We start from the raw sequence: 18,053 nt of genomic DNA on the forward strand, positions 1-18,053 counted from the left end.
ATGAGAAAAATAACCCATATTTTTGCATTGATTTACCAAGAGTTGATTGGTACCTTTCTTTTTCCAGAAGGCTTAACTACAGGGTTTACCAAAACCCTATTTGATTCTCCAATAAATCCTATTAAAAATGTTAGACTCACTTTTTCCACTGGTTTGCATGAGGTTTAAGTAACACAAAGGATGGTGAAGAGCCTTGCTAAAGACATGCGTAATTACCTGTTCTCCTAATTGCTTTCCTTTCATTAAACATCCCTGGTACAAGCTTTGGGCTTTTAATTATCCGCATATTTGTTTTAAGAATTAGAAGAAATGATATCTCGTCATTAATTTGCCTGCAAGATAGCAAGATTAATTAAACCTGGCTTCTGGGTACTTGATTATTATTTTACTAACCACTAAACAAAATAAATTAATAAAGACAAAGAGCAATGTCTCCTCATTAACTGAATCTAAAATTTCTGTGTCCAGGTCTGAGGTTAAGTGCAGCTTTTCCTTTTTTTTTTTTTTTTGGTTAAATGTAGAGACTTTCTGTAGGAAAAAATATATGTGTGACTGAGAGACTGATCAAAATGAACTATCCATGATTTAACGAGAACCCTGACTGAAAAGAACAGAAATATGACTAGAAGGAAACTTCAAAGTGTTTTCCAGATGTATGAAATGTCTGTCTCGACAACTGCTATTTGACATCATGAAGAAAGTGCCTAGGAGAGAGCCCAGCAGTGGCTCCGCGGAGGAAAACCGACCCTCCTGAGGTGGCGGGCGGGCGTGCAGTTGGCCAACCCTGTGTCCCGACAGAGCCGCCCTCCTGGCTGTGGGGAATCAGGGCTAGACAACCTCACCGTGGTGAGGCCGCGGCCATCAAGTCCTCCTCGACTCACAGGGGCGGCGTGGGAGGCACAGGAGAGCTCATCTGAATCTAACCCACGGGGTGGGGTCACCTTTATCCTCTATACAGACAATGCTCCTCTCACCAATGTGGTTATGTTTTACATGGGGAATGAGGAACAAAAGCTTTAATCCTATTGAAGCCTGATTTAGCAATCCTTCAAGTTCTCTTCTGATCTACATAACAGCCATTCCACACACTGTTTCTCGACAAAGCCCTTTCACAAAGGCTTATTCGTTTCATCCTTACAGCCTGAGGCAGGGCTTGTATCCCTGTTCTGCTGTACAGATGTGGATGACAGCTGGAAGGGAGGGAGTGTGGTTTGATAACATCCAAAGAATCAACCAATTTAGCTATTTGGTCCCATCCCCTCTGCCCACATTTTATAAACACAGGAAAGTTGCACCTGCTAACAACAGGGATAACAGACTGCATTTGGATTTCACAGTCTTTTCACGGCTTAGGGTGCCGGGGAAGATGAAGAGTCATCAGGCAAAAGGCAGGTGCAGGGGAGCACAGAAAGGCCAGGAGCTCTCCCACCGGACTGTGGGCACCTGAACAAGAAGCCCTTGCAGCAGTGTGCACAGGAGCAGTCGTCAGCTAGGAAATTCCCTGCAATAATTTCCAGTTACTAGCACAACTGGAAGGAAGAAGAAAGCACAGAAAATGCACTAATGCAGGGTCCACTCTTCCCACTAGAAACGTGGGGTCAGATAGGTCTGGGTTCAAATTCTGGTTCCACCACCAATGACCCCTGCAAACTCGGTCCTGTGATTTAACCTGCTCTGTGGTTTCCTGACGCAAAAATGGAGGCCAGTGATAGGATGCATCTCACTGAGTGGTTATGTGACTTAAATGAGGTGGTGCACACAAAACACCAACACCTGGCTATTATTATAATCAGTTCAGTTCAGTTCAGTTGCTCAGTCGTGTCTGACTCTTTGAGACCCCATGAATCACAGCACACCAGGCCTCCCTGTCCATCACCATCTCCCGGAGTTCACCCAAACTCACATCCATTGAGTCGGTGATGCCATCCAGCCATCTCATCCTCTGTTGTCCCCTTCTCTTCCTGCCCCCAATCCCTCCCAGCATCAGAGTCTTTTCCAATGAGTCAACTCTTCGCATGAGGTGGCCAAAGTACTGGAATTTCAGCTTTAGCATCAGTCCTTCCAAAGAAATCCCAGGGCTGATCTCCTTTAGAATGGTTGGATCTCCTTGTAGTCCAAGGGACTCTCAAGAGTCTTCTCCAACACCACAGTTCCAAAGCATCAATTCTTCGGTGCTCAGCTTTCTTCAAAGTCCAACTCTCATATCCATACATGACCACAGGAAAAACCAGAGCCTTGACTAGATGGACCTTTGTTGGCAAAGTAATGTCTCTGCTTTTGAATATGCTATCTAGGTTGGTCATAACTTTCCTTCCAAGGAGTAAGCATCTTTTAATTTCATGGCTGCAATCACCATCTGCAGTGATTTTGGAGCCCAGAAAAATTGTCTGACACTGTTTCCACTGTTTCCCCATTTATTTCCCATGAAATGATAGGACCAGATGCCATGATCTTCGTTTTCTGAACATTGAGCTTTAAGCCAACTTTTTCACTCTCCACTTTCACCTTCATCAAGAGGCTTTTTAGTTCCTCTTCACTTTCTGCCATAAGGGTGGTGTCATCTGCATATCTGAGGTTATTGGTATATAATATACCTTCCTCACCCTGTCAGACTCCAGCGCCATCTTCTGCCTTACTTATACTTACTATAGGATTTACTCAATATTCCCTTGTAGTTTTAGCCCTCTTCCTAATGAACATGCCTCATCTCCTCAAGTCAAGTAGAGCTTTCACAGGATGGAGATCCATCTTCGTGGGCCTCCTAGAGCTCTCAGCACTGTGTCATGTATGCAGTGGGTGTGTCAAAAGACATTTCTGGATCAAAGCACCTCCCAGTATCCCGCTGGGACCTCATTCTCACATTTTTCTTACTACTGAGAGCTTGAGAATTAGTGGACAAATTTTTTTAAATTTGTATTTTTTGGAGTACAGTTGATTAACAATGTTGTCTTGGTTTCAGGTGCACAGAAAGGTGATCCATATCACAGATTCACACATGTATCTAATCTTTTCCAAGTTCTTTTCCCATTTAGGTTATTACAGAGCCAATGGAGACTAATGGAAAGAGGCCTGCAGGTGGAAGGGAGTGGGGGCAGAGCCCACTAGTGTTTCTGGGAAAAGCATGAATTCACTATGAATCAGATCGGTCACTAGATTCTTGCCTGGAAAATTCCGTGAACAGAGAAGACTGGTGGGCTACAGTCCATGGGATCACAAAGAATCGGACATGACTTATCACACTCACACACCACACACAGTCCAGATTTCTTCCACTTGTTAGTTATGTCCTAAATCTGCTTTATTGACTATGCCAAAGCCTTTGACTGTGTGGATCACAATAAACTGTGGAAAATTCTGAAAGAGATGGGAATACCAGCCCACCTGATCTACCTCTTGAGAAATTTGTATGCAGGTCAGGAAGCAACAGTTAGAACTGGACATGGAACAACAGACTGGTTCCAAATAGGAAAAGGAGTACATCAAGGCTGTATAGTGTCACCCTGTTTATTTAACTTATATGCAGAGTACATCATGAGAAACACTGGACTGGAAGAAACACAAGCTGGAATCAAGATTGCCGGGAGAAATATCAGTAACCTCAGATATGCAGATGACACCACCTTTATGGCAGAAAGTGAAGAGGAACTAAAAAGCCTCTTGATGAAGGTGAAAGAGGAGAGTGAAAAAGTTGGCTTAAAGCTCAACATTCAAAAATGAAGATCATGGCATCTGGTCCCATCACTTCATGGGAAATAGATGGAGAAACAGTGGAAACAGTGTCAGACAATTTTTCTGGGCTCCAAAATCACTGCAGATGGTGATTGCAGCCATGAAATTAAAAGATGCTTACTCCTTGGAAGGAAAGTTATGACCAACCTAGATAGCATATTCAAAAGCAGAGACATTACTTTGCCAACAAAGGTCCATCTAGTCAAGGCTCTGGTTTTTCCTGTGGTCATGTATGGATGTGAGAGTTGGACTTTGAAGAAGGCTGAGCACCGAAGAATTGAAGCTTTTGAACTGTGGTGTTGGAGAAGACTCCTGAGAGTCCCTTGGACTTCAAGGAGATCCAACCAGGCCATTCTGAAGGAGATCAGCCCTGGGATTTCTTTGGAAGGACTGATGCTAAAGCTGAAATTCCAGTACTTTGGCCACCTCATGCGAAGAGTTGACTCATTGGAAAAGACTCTGATGCTGGGAGGGATTGAGGGCAAGAGGAGGAACGGGACAACAGAGGATAAGATGGGTGGATGGCATCACTGACTTGATGGACGTGAGTCCGAGTGAACTCTGGGAGTTGGTGATGGACAGGGAGGCCTGGCGTGCTGCGATTCATGGGGTCGCAAAGAGTCGGACATGACTGAGCAACTGATCTGATCTGATCTGATCTGAAGGTGTCCTGGAGAAAATAAATCCAATCTTAGGGTCCATAGTACGTGTCGGTCTGTGGAAGGACTCAGCAAATGTTAAGGCTTCTTCCCTCCATTGATGACATCAGAGAAATGGAAAACATTTACAGATTTTCCTTCCTGTACAGCCATTGTTACTAGGTTTGGATGGTTACCAGCACAATTACCTTTGTGATACCTAAACCATGTTCGTACATATAGCCCAGGTTGAACATGGCTTGAGCGCTGTGATACTTGTCGGCCGCGATGCTATAATGTGTGGCTGCTGTTTGATAGTCTTTCTCGGTCCCGTAGCCATAGTAATGGTAATCTCCAATTTTCACTCTAGCAAATGCATTGCCTGATAGAAATATCAGAAAGAGAAGAAGAAGAACTCAGTTGATTCAGATGTAGTTCCTAGCAACTCAACCTAATGATAATCTATATAGAAAAGAAAAAAAAAACCACTTAGAATCCCATAATCAGGATTAGATATGATTTATGGATATAACACACAATACTAGCTGTCTTCATTGTAGGATAATTCCCACAGTATGGTACAAATGTTCTTAAAGAGTAAAACATTATAAACATTTTTTTACATGTACACTCTGCTATACTTTTGTTTATTTTTGGCGGTGCCACGTCTTCACTGCTGCTCGTGGGCGTCCTGAGAGTGGGGGCTTCTCACTGCCACGGTTTCTCAGGGGCTTCGGTGGTCGTGGCACACAGGCTCAGCAGCTGCAGCTCGCAGACTCTAGAGCACAGGCTCAATAGTTGTGGTGCACGGACTTAGCTGCCCTGTAGCATGCAAAATCCTTCCGGACCAGAGAGTGAACTAGTGTCCTCTGCATTGGCAGGCGGATTCTTATCCACTGCGCCACCAGGCAAGTCCCAGAATATAACATTATTAATTTTACCTTTTAGATTAATTTTCTGTAGGTAGGTCAACTGGATCCCATCCCTCTTTTCTCAGATTTCACTCCTGCAGAAGCTCTGCTCTCCTGCATCACCAGCTTCTCCCCCTTTCTAGTCCCATCAGTCACGCAAACACCCTTTGGCATCTTCTGTGAATGACATCAAACCCTTCATCCCATTTCTTCATCCCACGGCATCTCCTTGTCACAACGCCCCATTTCTCGGTTTACTTCACACTCAGCCTTTTCAAAAGTGTGTTCTATACTCGCTGTCTCAAAAGCGTCCCCTCCCACATACTCATCAACCCACCCCAGCCTGGCTTCTGCTCCTGCCTCCATGAAACTGCAACTTTCGAGGTGGTGGATAACTTCTGTGCAGCCAAGCCCCCGGCCACATCCCTGTCTTCACCGCACTGGGCCGCTAAGCCACGCTGGAAGCCCTGGGCCTAACTGCCCGAGTCCTTTCCTCTCTCAACTTCCCTCATGCCCCACAGGCCTCTCCTTTACAAACTCTTGCCTGACTTCCTCCACTAACTTCTAAATGTCGGACTGCTAAGGCTTTATCACCGATTTTTTTCCTCCAGCTTCTCTCCCTTCTTTCCTCTCCTCTCCTGCCTTCCCCTCCTCTCCACCACTCTGCTCTGTCTCAACTCTGTCTCCATGTCATCTCATCTAGTTCCACAGCTCTCTGTGTTCACTATTTCTGAATTTGTATTTACAGTCCTGTCTCTTATAAGCTCCAGATTCTTACAGGTGCCTTCTTGACTTCCCTACCTGGATCTCAAACTTAAGACATCCAGTAGAGAATCTTAACACCCCATTCCCTCTTCCTCCAAACAAAATCATCAGTTTCTTTCCTCTCTCAGGGCCAGCACCCCACTTCTCAGGCCATAAATCTAGGAGAATTATCCCCAGTTCTTTCCCCTCACTTTTATTATCAAATCCATCAGCAAGTCCTCTTTCTCTAAAACACACCCATTTTTGCCCTCTCCTCTACCATCTAGTCTCATCCTGGAATATTACAACAGCCAAGATGATTTTTTTCAAATGTAAAATCGAATCATGTCATTCCCTGTGTGAAAACTCTCAAGTGCCTTCACTTTGCACTTGGAATAACATCCAGATTCCTGACCTGACCTGCAAGTGATGCCTTGTCTGTCTTTTGCCTCCCTGACTATCCTTATCTCTTGTCACTTTCTTGGTATGTTCTGGCCTTCTTCATATTCCTTCAACACACCGAGCTCATCCTTGCCTCAGGATCCCTGCAGTAAGATTCAAGTCCCTCTGCCTGGCGTGTTTGGAGTTCCTCATCCTTCTGACCTCACTGCAAATGTTGCTTCCTGCCTAGCACCTTCTCTGACCACCTTGTCAGACTACACTCCAGTAATTATCTGTCCCATCTACATGCTTTATTTCTTCGCAGCACGTATCACTACTATTTTGTTTACTAGTTTATTTTCTCTCCCTCTTTGATGAGAGAAAACTTTGAAGCTCTTGATCACTAATACAGTCCCAGAACTGGAACAGAACCTGATGAATATTTATGGAATGAGTGGATAGACATGGTAGGGAACGTTTTTAGAAATTGCTTTTCCCAGATGTTAAGTATTTTACAATCTTAATTCCCAACAAACATGAAAATATTCATGTCGGAGTAGAAAAAATTCACATGACTTTTTAAGATGTGAGACTTCAGTTTTTTGAAGGCTAATTAGGGATGGCCTCTAAGCACATCTCTGGGGCCCATGTTTTCAGTCACTAGGACTATGTTGATTGGAAAGATGAGGGAATGCTCATGTAGGACTTCCACTTCAACTGTGGCCAACCCTGATGCACAGTCTAGGCTTACTTGGAAAACCAGTAAGTAACCTTGTGTGATATGGTCCATATCATTAAGGGCTATAGGACTCCTAAGTTTTTCTCCCCATTTGGCCTAATACAAAGCCTAAAAAATTTTGAAATTAATTTCTTTGGGTTCTGAAGTTCTTTTAACCTTCTGGAATCCTGTACTAAAATGTAAACCACCTTTAGCTTTCTATAATTAAAAGTAATGTCATAAAATTCTTAAGCTGCCAAAGATATTAGTTGTCAGGGTTTGCTTCCCAGGTACTTCAAAATTTACAGGTAGCTGGGGGCAAGACCTTAGAGAATTGATGCCCAGAAGAGGGGCCCAGAGGGGCCTGGAGAGGCAAGAGACCCCTTGAGTTCTAAAGAGAAACCTGCTCCATCTCTAATTTTGCCCAAAGCTGCCTTAACCTTCGACCCCAAGATTTCTTCTGCACCATAACCACAAAAGAGCAGGACTCTGCATTTTTGAGCTTTACAAGCAGTAAGCAGGACCCCAGAGGTCTCTAAGAATGAAAGGTGGTGAACAAACAGATTCTCCAGAGGTTTCAGCTCCACCCTACTCAGGGGGCTGACTGGGGGCAGGTGGCAATCCTGACAGGCTCCCAGAGGGTCACTAGACAGGGGGAGGGATTTCCCCTCCAGTTCACCATCTTGATGGTTCAGCAGCCCCATCACACACAGCAGCTCCTGAAGGTAAGCGCCACCAGTGACTGACTGGAAGCCTAACTTCCACGAGGAGATTTCCTCACATCGAGGCAGCCACCAGCGGCTACATCTTCCGGGACACTCGTGTCTGACCTCTCTTTTGACACATAATTATTTTTAGTGGTCTGACATTTTTATATTGGTGAATTCTGTTTAATATTAATGTCCTCTCGTTTTCAAGGTGTCTTTCCCTTGGTGCAGCTTCTGCAGCATTTTATGGCTTGGGATAAACCTGTATTTGCTACAATTGAGCTGATTTGCCATAGATGAGAGATTGCTGGTGTTGTTTCCCCACTCCAAACAAGGTCTTCATTGAATTTTAGAAAACAAGGGCTTTTCTTTTTTCGGGAATTTCTCACTAAAATCACATGGATGGCTTGCCGCTGCAGTAGCAGCTCAGCTGGATCTGAGAACGCACCTATGGTGGCTTTTTCCTTCTGCCTCATCAACTGAGAATTGTTTTTTTTTTTTTTATCCCATTCACTTCTTGGAGAAAAGGGATGATTCGACCTTAGCATGAGGTGACTTTAAGAAATTAATTAGAAGTAAAATTTCTCTCTTACTATAAGACAGTTCCTCACATATCCAAATGCCAATAGTGACAGCTTCGCAGAAGCTTTGTGCTTTTAGTAATATGATTTTCGGGGAAGAATGGAACGAGACACAGTGAGGCAAGTGCCACCTGCCACTGCTTCCCCACTACGCTGTCTTACCTTCCTCATCACATGTGATCCCTGTAGTGGGGCCTAGGAACTCCAGGAAGGGAGGGGGGTTGGATCTTGCTGATTAATTTTTTTTTTTCTGATGCTACCATACTAATCATTATAATAAGGATCTGAAGTTTGTGGTAATCTTCAAAGTGATATTTTAAAAGAAGAATCAAGCAAGTCTTACAGCCATAAGTAATTTTATGTATAAACTCCTTGAAAGATAGATAATGTCTCTGATAAGTTAAAAAAAAAAAAAAAAAAAAACTCAGCACATGAGTGACTGAAGCCAGACCAAGAAAAATGATTTCTTGAGTAACACTGTCACGTTTCAGACAACTGTTTAGGTGCCATGGAGACAGTGCCATAGAAAAATTCCTGCCATATGCTAAACTGGGGACCTTGGGAATAACAAAAGAAATTTCTGAAAATGACCTCCAACCAAAGACTGACCCTATCATCTGTTTGAAATACCATGTACTAGATATTCTACACCTTTCTGCCCATGTGCCCAAGAGCTCAGCTGTAGCAAATCAGAGGAATAATAGTGGACAGGGGCCAGGCAGTGCTCATTTTTATCTAAGTTCGGATACCTTGAATGGCAGCTCGATTCCACAGGAGAAGTGCCATTGGATACATCTTCTCTTTTTCGAGAATTTTAGCTTTTTCTTAAAAAAAAAAAAAAAAAGAGAGAGACATTCCATTAGGAAGGCTTAAGGTGCCTCTGTAGTAAAGTCAAATATGCATATGTATGATTAGGGAATTGCAGAGAATTTTAACTTATCTTACTAGATTCCAAAATGAATGCTGAATTGCTTTGAGCTACTTCATACCCCATTTCTGCGAGCAGTGCGTACTGAACAAGAGAAGAATCTATATCACCATTCTTATAAGCAAAGTATGCTGTCAGGAATTTCTCAGCCCAGTGGCCTAGTTCACAGACACCTTTATAAAGCTGTGTTTGGAAAGAAAAATCAAGCAGACTAGTTAGCCAATACATGTCATTCCATGCAAATGGTAACTGACATCAGTCTTTAGATCCTCCTGGCTGGTCAGGCCAGGATTTTTGGTCTGAAGCATGGCTTTTGAAAATTATTTAGGGTGAGGAGTTCATATCTTTCATAGGCACAAAGATTATAAGTGTGTATTTTATTTGTCTTGAGCTTAAAGTTCCTGGGGCTTATTTTAAATTTGCATAATAAACTTTTCTGACTTGGAGGCTATTTGGCAGGACAAGAATGTATCAACTTCTGTTTTTGTTTTTTTAAGGGCCTTCCTAGGCACTGCTGCCCTGTGAGGGCAGCTGATGTGGAAGAGCGCGCGAGGGGAGGACAGCGCCTGAGGGTGCGGGTGGCAGAATGAGGGAGGTGTACAGAGCAGCACAGGACGACTGTCAGCCGAGCTGAACAGCGCTCACGCAACCAAAGGAGGCTAGCCATGCATAATTCATTAGGGAGTTGGCAAAGGAGCAAATCTCAAGATAGACTATTAGCTGGCAGCTTTTGAAACGAATTTCAGAGGGGTCAGATTGCAACATGGAGGTATTTATCCTGGTGCAGGGCAAGTGTTTAATAAATCAATGAAGGACATTAAGATCCTAAAAGCACTCTTTTGAAAAGTGCACCACTATCCCAGGTTAAAAGAATTCACTTTCTCCGGTATCATCCAAATCATCAAAAAAAAACCTCAGGACCTTGCTTTCCGGGAAGAAGAGGGCTACATTTTCTAGGCTAAATCAAGCCTTTCATTTCCCAAGTTGCAACTCCCAGTCCCACTAGAAGTGCCAAGTTGCCCTGGCGATTTGATTGACGACTGAAACAGAGCTCCCTAACTGAACTCTGAGGAGAGCTCTGGACTTGATGAAAAGCCAAATGCAACAGAGAGGAAGGATCGTTTCTCTGCCTCCCTTTCCCAGGCTGAGTTACATCACTGCTCTTCCTCTCTGGCAAATGTCAGTATTCACACTGTCAGCTGGAAGAAACAAGATAATATGTATAAAACCAAAGGCACCACAATTTAAGGACAGTATCGCCTCCTCTGTGTGACAAATGAAAAGTACTTCAGAAACAGCTCTTGATTTACCTCCACAGCAGTTCTGCACGATCGCAACACTCCTGTTCCTGTGGCGTACATCTCAGCCAGGTAATAAATGGCTAGGGGCTGCCCACTCTGAGATGCCAAGTAAAAATATTTGAAGGCAAGTTTATAATCCTTCCATACTCCAGAGCCAGCTGAAAAATTAAAATCATTTTGAGCCACCCCCTTATTTACATTATTTTTTTACATTATAATCTATGCATGTAATGGTCATAGTGACTCCTGCCATTTTAAATAGGTTCAGAAGAGTCAGGCAAAAGTCAATCTACTCCCGAGTCACTACTTGGAGGCGGGGGAGGCGGGGAGTTGAGTTAGATTAGAAGTAACAGTGTGGAAATGAATGTTCTCTCCCCATTCAGCGAACTAAAGGAGAAGGACTGTCTAGTCTCATGAAAATATCTCCTCAATATGGCACATATTGTTAATGAAGTTAATGGAAAGGAGACCAAGTGGTGGTCTCTGAGGACCAGAAGCCCCTCCATGACGTGTGCTACCATCACCGTCCTCCTTCCATACCAGGGGGCCAGTATAGCTCCTCCCAGACGTAACTGTCGAGTTTGGGGCAGGCAACACCCAGCTCCAAGGGGCCCAGCTCAGATTTAGCTTATGCTTGGAGCAAGGAGAGGTGTTTGGAGCTGGTGTGGAGAATCAGCCACTCCCAGAAGCTGGGGTTCTTGTCAGGGTTCTCCCATTACTCCTTTGGCAACTTGGGCACCTTGGGGCACATCCTTTGCAAGAGGAAGGGCTTTCTTCAGGTGGTTCTGAAATTGCCTCCCAGCTCTAACATTTCTTAGCCTTCAGAAGCAGTGCCATGTTGCTCTGCCGGTAGATCATTTGGGTTAGAATCCCAGATCCACTGAGTGTATGATCATGTGACCTCATGTAAGACTTGTGACCTCAATATGGCTCAGTTTGCTCATCTATAAACTGTGGGATACCCCACAGGATGTGTTGAGAGGACTAAGTGAGTAAAAGCATATCAAGACTTAAACATCAGCCGTAACTATTACCCTAATTTTAGAAGCTTGAGGAAGGTGATGTATCCTGGGGCTGGGACTTGGAATAAACTAGAAGGACAGGCTATCTCAGGCAACCTTCCAAGATGTACAGAACAGACTCTGAAGCTGGACTATTGTGGAAAATGTCAGCTGACCTCTAGGCCAGATCTGGCCTCCTGATGATACATCTGCTCCTGCCCTTGCTCCACCTCTGATGGGATGGACTGAGACAGAATACTCAGATATATTTGGATCTCTTGGTATGTGTCTTGGCCAATCTCTTTCTCAGTCCTTACAAAAATGATTACAAATCTTCAAGGCTTCTGAGATCACCTACCTCAATCACTCCACCTTTGTTCTCAGACAATGACTGTTCCTCTGAGCTCACTAAAGGAACCCTCTCGTTATCTTTCCTCACTTGCCTCTCTCCCCAGATTTACAACCGCACCATTTGTTTCATCATCTCTCCAGTTTTTGAGAATGAGAAATCCCTCCTCTTTATCAAAGCTAAGTGAGGCTCCCTGGACCTGATCAGATACTTGCAGATTCGCCACTGGTCAGGTAAGATCATAAATACCACCTAAATTTTTCCAGAACCTCTTCATCAATTATCTCATCTCCCCAGTGACACATTAACCACCTCCATTGGTTGACTCTCTTTCATTTTTCTGCAAAAAATTATACTCAGGTCTCTCACCATCTTAAAAACAACTTTCTCTTGATTCTTGGTCTCCCTCATGCTATTATCTCATCTCTCTCCTCCATTTAAAGGAAGACTACTTCCGATAATATTTGGGCCCATCTACCTCTTCACCTCGCATGTACTCCTCAGCCCGCTGTATCTGGCTTCCCTCTCAACCAGTTCGATGACCTCACAAACATCCTCTTTACTGATAAGTTCCACAGATACTTTGCCCTTTTCATCAAAAAGTAAGAAACAGGCTTTTCACTGAATTTCAGCAGAGTATCATTCATTTACTCTTTCTTGAAATTTCTACTCCTTGTCCTCCTTAAGATAACCTCCTCCCCATCCCATCCCTCTGATTGTGCATTTTCAGTCTTCTTGTGATGACTCTTTCTTTGCTCATATTTTCAATATGGTGCCAAGGATCACCAGATTTCTTATAGTGGCCTACCACGCCTTTCTCTTGCACTCTCTCTCCATTCCCTTTGGAAGCTGGGCTACTCTTAACTAACACCTATATGGTAATGCCACCCAAATCTTTCTCTCAAGTTTGACCTGTCTTGTGAGTTTCATACTTGCTCAAACTTGGCTCTTTAAGGTGAACTTTCTGGTTGTACTTCATTGCCCCCTCCCCCAGATAGTGTACTTTTCCTTGTCTTCTTGAAATTCCTCCTCAAATTGCTGCCTGATTGTTCTGTCTAAACCATCCACACCAACCCTTTGATTCGTGTTTAAAAAGGAGCAGACTTAATGATGCATTTGTCGTCCTAAATAAAGCAGCCACATGCATAGTACTTACAGTAGTACATGAAGCCTAGCTGAAACTGTGCATTGGGCCATCCCTTCTCTGCAGCTTTCTGAAAGTACTTAAGCGCTTCTTCATAATTCTGCAAGATAATTACACTTTGTTACTCAAAGGTACATACATAACTCCATGGTAACAATTGCCTTCCACTTTTTAAAAGAGTGTAGCTAGTGCCCTATGTGATTTAAGCTAATTAAAATTGTATCAGAAGTATTACACATTTTATTTCATTATTATATTAGATTCTACTAAGAAATAATTATCTCATTATCATTGTAAATTATGTCTTTTCCTACATTGACAATAGGCTTTGTTAGATATTGGGGGAAGGTCACTCAAAAAGACAGAAGTTAAACTAAGAAGACAAATTTATCTATCCAAAAAAAAATCCTCTTGGGTTAGATGATTTCTAAGGTTACTTAGAATCTATGATTCTAAGATATTAATTAGGGTTGTTATTCTTGTCACAAGCTTACTCTATGTCTCTGGCAAATATTTCACTGGATTATTTTATTTTGTATTATCAGATATGATACCTTGGCAAACCAGGTAATAGAGACTAATTCCTTTAAATTAATCAATGATCATGAATTTCACCCTAGTCAATTTCTGGAAACATGAAAGATGATAAAACTATTTAACTTACCACAGGAACTCCTTTCCCATAAAAATAAAGAAGACCGAGCCCATGAAGACCAATTGCATTGCCCTAGAACGGGTTTAAAAATCGAGGTAAAGTCTTAGAAGAATTCATGATAAGGAAAAGTGTTGCAAAATCATTCACAAAATTTGAAACACGCACAATAGGAGGTGAATTAAGGCAGGTTAATGAAGTAGTTGGCATTATTCTGACCCTCTCTACTTTCTCCTTTCACACTTTCATAGCCCCCTTTCTGACCGGAAAAGAGGGAAATGACAGTCACATTCCTCCAATCTTCTTTTTCTTACTTTTTTTTTTTTTTAAATTAGAGAATAATTGCCTTATGACATGAAATCAGTTTCTGCCATACAACAGTGTGAATCAGTTATAAGTATACAAATACCCCTCCCTCTTGAACCTCAGTCCCAATCTTTCGTTCAGCATTTCTTTAGGGATTGCTTTGTGTGACTCCACAACAGGCATCGGGGAGAGGTAGGAGGTGAAAGTCAAAAGATACTGAGGCAAACCAGACAGCACCTGCCGTGTCTAAAGGCAGCCTGACAGGTCCGTGGGCTCTGACCCACTAGGAGGGACCTCTTAATCGTGGCACGTGTGGTGAGTCCTACAGCGGAAACAGGCGGACCATGTTGTGGGCAGCCCAGAAGAGGAACGCTCAACTGCCTAGGGGACCGAGCAGACTGAGTCGTTAGAGGTGGTGACATTTGAGTTGGGTCTTAAAGGATGTGTGGGAATTTTCAGAAGGGAGAAGTCTATCTAAACACCTGTTACGTGCTTTGGGCAAAGGAGGTTGATGTAAGTGGCCAAATAACATTTGAGAGACTCTGCGGATTTCAATCTAGCCATTGTGGATAGTAAAGCACTGTTGGCTTATTTTTTTAATTCAAATTTTACTGTTTATTAGGTTTATAGTATTTCCTCAGGAACTTAAGTTCTGATAGAAAACTCTCCAAATTTCTTTTTACTGCCTAAACATATTCATTTGTAATTATTTTTAATAATTTAATAATTGAAATGTAGTTATTGCAGATACAGATAGAGTACTCCTCGGTGAGACAGAAGTCGCACATAACTAGAGACGGCATAGTTCAGCAACTATTTCAAGGTGCTAAACTTTGAACCTATCTATATTCAAAGGGCCAGCTAGTGTAAGAGTCCTTGAGGACAATCTATGTGCATTTCGAACAGCTGGTATGTGTCTACTGTCCTCTTCTCTCTTCTCCCCTGACTACGTTGACCTGTAGTCCCAGGAGTTTGGGGATAGTCTGCTCTGGGGGTAAAGCCTAGCGTGAGGCATGCGGTAATGTATTGAATCTATCTCCTTTTAGCTACCCTTGTTTATTTATTTATTTATTTTTTATGTCTTTTTATGTAGACCATTTTCAGAGTCTTTACTAAATTTGTTACAATATTGCTTCTCTTGTTTCATGTTTTGTATTTTGGGCTTGGGGCTTGTGAGATCTTAGCTCCCGATCAAGGATTGAACTTGCACCCCCTGAGTTGCAAGGAGAAGTCTTAACCACTGGACCACCAGGGAAGTCCCTATTTTCATTTAGATGTTGAGAAAAATGAGAGGGAAGGGAAATGAGAGGGAGGAAAAGGGAAGGAGGCAGAAAGAGAAAGGTTAGAATACTGGGGACAAAGTCCTTTCTATCTTTCTAAGAGAATCCCTGGGGAGCCAGGGGCTCACTGGATGACTCACCAACCGTTTAAGGCCCAGAGTAATGGACCTGAGTTTGAGCAAACTCTGGGAGATGGTGAAGGACAGGGAAGCCTTGCGTGCTGCAGTCCATGGGGTCACGGGTCACAAAGAGTCAGACACAACTTGGCGACTAATCAACAACAGAACCTGTTCAGAAAGTTCAGATCAAGAGCAGCCAGCTCAGATGCCCCCAGAGCCATGTAGGTACTGTAAGACGTGCGTAAGCCAGGTTACAGGGGAGAGGCGGAGACTGAGGCGAACCAAGAGCAGGTGCACGTCTAAAGGCAGCGGCACCTCCTCTGCTCTGTGGCGGTCCACTGTCCTCACGTGGAATGGCCACCTCGTGTGCTCAGCTCTTCTCATTTTCCAAGAAAAGCTGGACATCCAGATTTTGATATGAAATTTCGTAATTTTTAAAACTCCTTCCAAGCCGAAGAAATATATGCGTAGGCAATCCCTCTCCCTATAACTTCCATGTTAGGGTTCAGTGCTCTTGCAGAGATGAACTGACATGAACTTAGGGAGCAGATGCTCATATAAGGGAAATATTTGAGGAACTCCTATGAGGAACTAAGACCACTGCCCTGCTCTCGGTGGAGAGACATGGCCTTTAGACGGCAGGAGAGAGGGCGCAGGGTAGCAGCAGCGAAGTTCTAGCACTACACAGAGTGAACACAGGGCACGTTCAGAAGAGGGAGAGGATGAAGTGTGCCAGGGAGGCAGGGGAGGCTTTGTGGAGGGAGAGAGGACTGAGCTCTGAGCTGGGGATGGGTGTTCAGAATGACTCTGGGAAGGGACAGGGGATGACAAAAGTGTGAAGATGGAGCTGGGCCCGGGGTGTCCCCAGGGGTAAGAGAGAAAACTAGAAGAATATGGTCCAACTTGGGGCCCAGCATCACATTGGATAACTGTTCATGTTTCTGAGTAAGATACAAGAAGTCAGAAAGTCCACAGCTTTGCATCGTGGTACCATATGACTTGGAAACAACTTTAAAAGTAGCAGTTCAAAAAAAAAAAAAGAACAGTGAAAGAAGATTATGGGGCTTCCCTGGTGGCTCAGTGGTGAAGAATCTGCCTGCTAGTGCTGGAGACATGGGTTCTATCCCTGGTCTGGGAAGATCCCATATGCCACAGGGCAACTAAGCCCGCATGCCACCACTACCAAAGCCCGTGTGCCCGAGAGCACAGGAGCTGGCACTACTGACCCCACGTGCTGCCTCTACTGAAGCCCGTGTGCCCGAGAGCCCGTGCTCCACTGTAAGAGGAGCCCCTGCAATGAGAAGCTCCGGCACCGCAATGACAGAGTAGCCCCTGCTCACTGCAACTAGAGAAAAGCCCATGCAGCAACGAAGACCCAGCACAGCCAAAAGATGGTAGTACTAAATTTTAAAAAAGAGAAGCGTACAAGTGTGCAGGAGTGGGAGACAGAAGCTTCATACTTTGGTAGTGAGCCCAAGGGAGAAATCTAATAAACTGTCCTGGAGATGATAAAGGATTACACGGTCATATTTACCTGATGCCATTCACAAGAATGACGTTAAATACAGTGTTAGATATCCTCCATAAAGGGCGGTAGCTCAGGCTTAGGACACGAGTAGCTCAGATCACAACTGGTTACCTAGCCCTGAACAGCTTAGGGGCTGGGTTAGTTTCCACACGCAGCTCCCTGGCGTTGTTCCTCTACACGGACAGATCAGCACTACTTGCTGTTAGATTACCCCGCCTCTTTTTCGGTCTGCTCTCCTTGTCATCCTAATCTAATGGTATTCTGGATGACTGTCTTGCTGAGCAACAATTCCATATAAATTACAAGGGAGAGCAGCCGACTACCAGCCTTCTCAGTAATTTACACCATAATAGCAGCAGTTCCGAGGTGCTAGTCATTTATAAATAGGCTCCTAAAGCAGCGTGTGGGCTTTTAAAAAGCATGAACAGTTGAAAATATTCCCCATTTGAGCACATCTCTACTGCCAGTGTTGCAGTAAGATGGTGTAAGACAACAAAAGGGTTCCTACACCGCAGGGATAGAAAGTTCATCAAGGCTGCTCTCCAACGTTAGGGTGGTGGGTGTTGCTATGAGGATGTCTTTTATGCACCTAAGGGGTTTAGGGGAGTCTGCTAAATTTCACCTGGCAGATCCAGCCTCACTGAGCTTAGGAACCAAGGCAGGAACTTCAACGGCAGGAACCATACTCTGTGATTCCTTTATTTCCTCACAGATCCAATCCATTCTGCCTTGGATGTGCTTTGAAATTCACTCTACCTAACGGGCCCCAGACTTAGAAAGATAATAGCTGACACAGAGCATGTACTATACACCAGGCATGGCTTCAAGTATTTTTAATATGAGGCACATAACTATTGACTCATTAAATCCTGAAAACAGCAATATGAGGCAAGTATTCTTATATTCTCATTTTATAGACAGGGAGATTGGGACGTGGAGAGGTTAAGTAACCTGTCTACAGTCACACAGCTAGTCAGCTGAAGGACTGGCCTTCAGACCAGGGATTCTGTCTCCAGAGCCGTGCTCTCAGTCATCT

The 18,053-nt window shown here is 43.7% G+C and overlaps 1 protein-coding gene across 6 annotated transcripts in view; it reads right to left on the bottom strand.

The window, feature by feature from the left end:
- The window catches only part of SEL1L2 (SEL1L2 adaptor subunit of SYVN1 ubiquitin ligase), a 125,351-nt gene that overhangs the window by 7,162 nt on the left and 100,136 nt on the right, over positions 1-18,053 (bottom strand). For 4 of the 6 annotated variants that reach the window (XM_061435642.1, XM_061435639.1, XM_061435638.1 and 1 more), the window contains 6 exons: positions 13,797-13,859; positions 13,145-13,232; positions 10,648-10,796; positions 9,355-9,520; positions 9,159-9,233; positions 4,577-4,749 (listed from right to left, as the gene is read on the bottom strand). In XM_061435642.1, the coding sequence (XP_061291626.1) occupies positions 4,577-4,749; positions 9,159-9,233; positions 9,355-9,520; positions 10,648-10,796; positions 13,145-13,232; positions 13,797-13,859 (714 nt within the window). Of the gene's footprint in view, positions 1-4,576; positions 4,750-5,308; positions 5,456-9,158; positions 9,234-9,354; positions 9,521-10,647; positions 10,797-13,144; positions 13,233-13,796; positions 13,860-18,053 lie in introns of those variants that run through there. The other 2 variants (XR_009740197.1, XR_009740198.1) reach the window with 2 other exon arrangements.

This window comes from Bos javanicus, chromosome 13, assembly GCF_032452875.1.
Source record: "Bos javanicus breed banteng chromosome 13, ARS-OSU_banteng_1.0, whole genome shotgun sequence".
NCBI classification, from domain to species: Eukaryota; Metazoa; Chordata; class Mammalia; order Artiodactyla; family Bovidae; genus Bos; species Bos javanicus.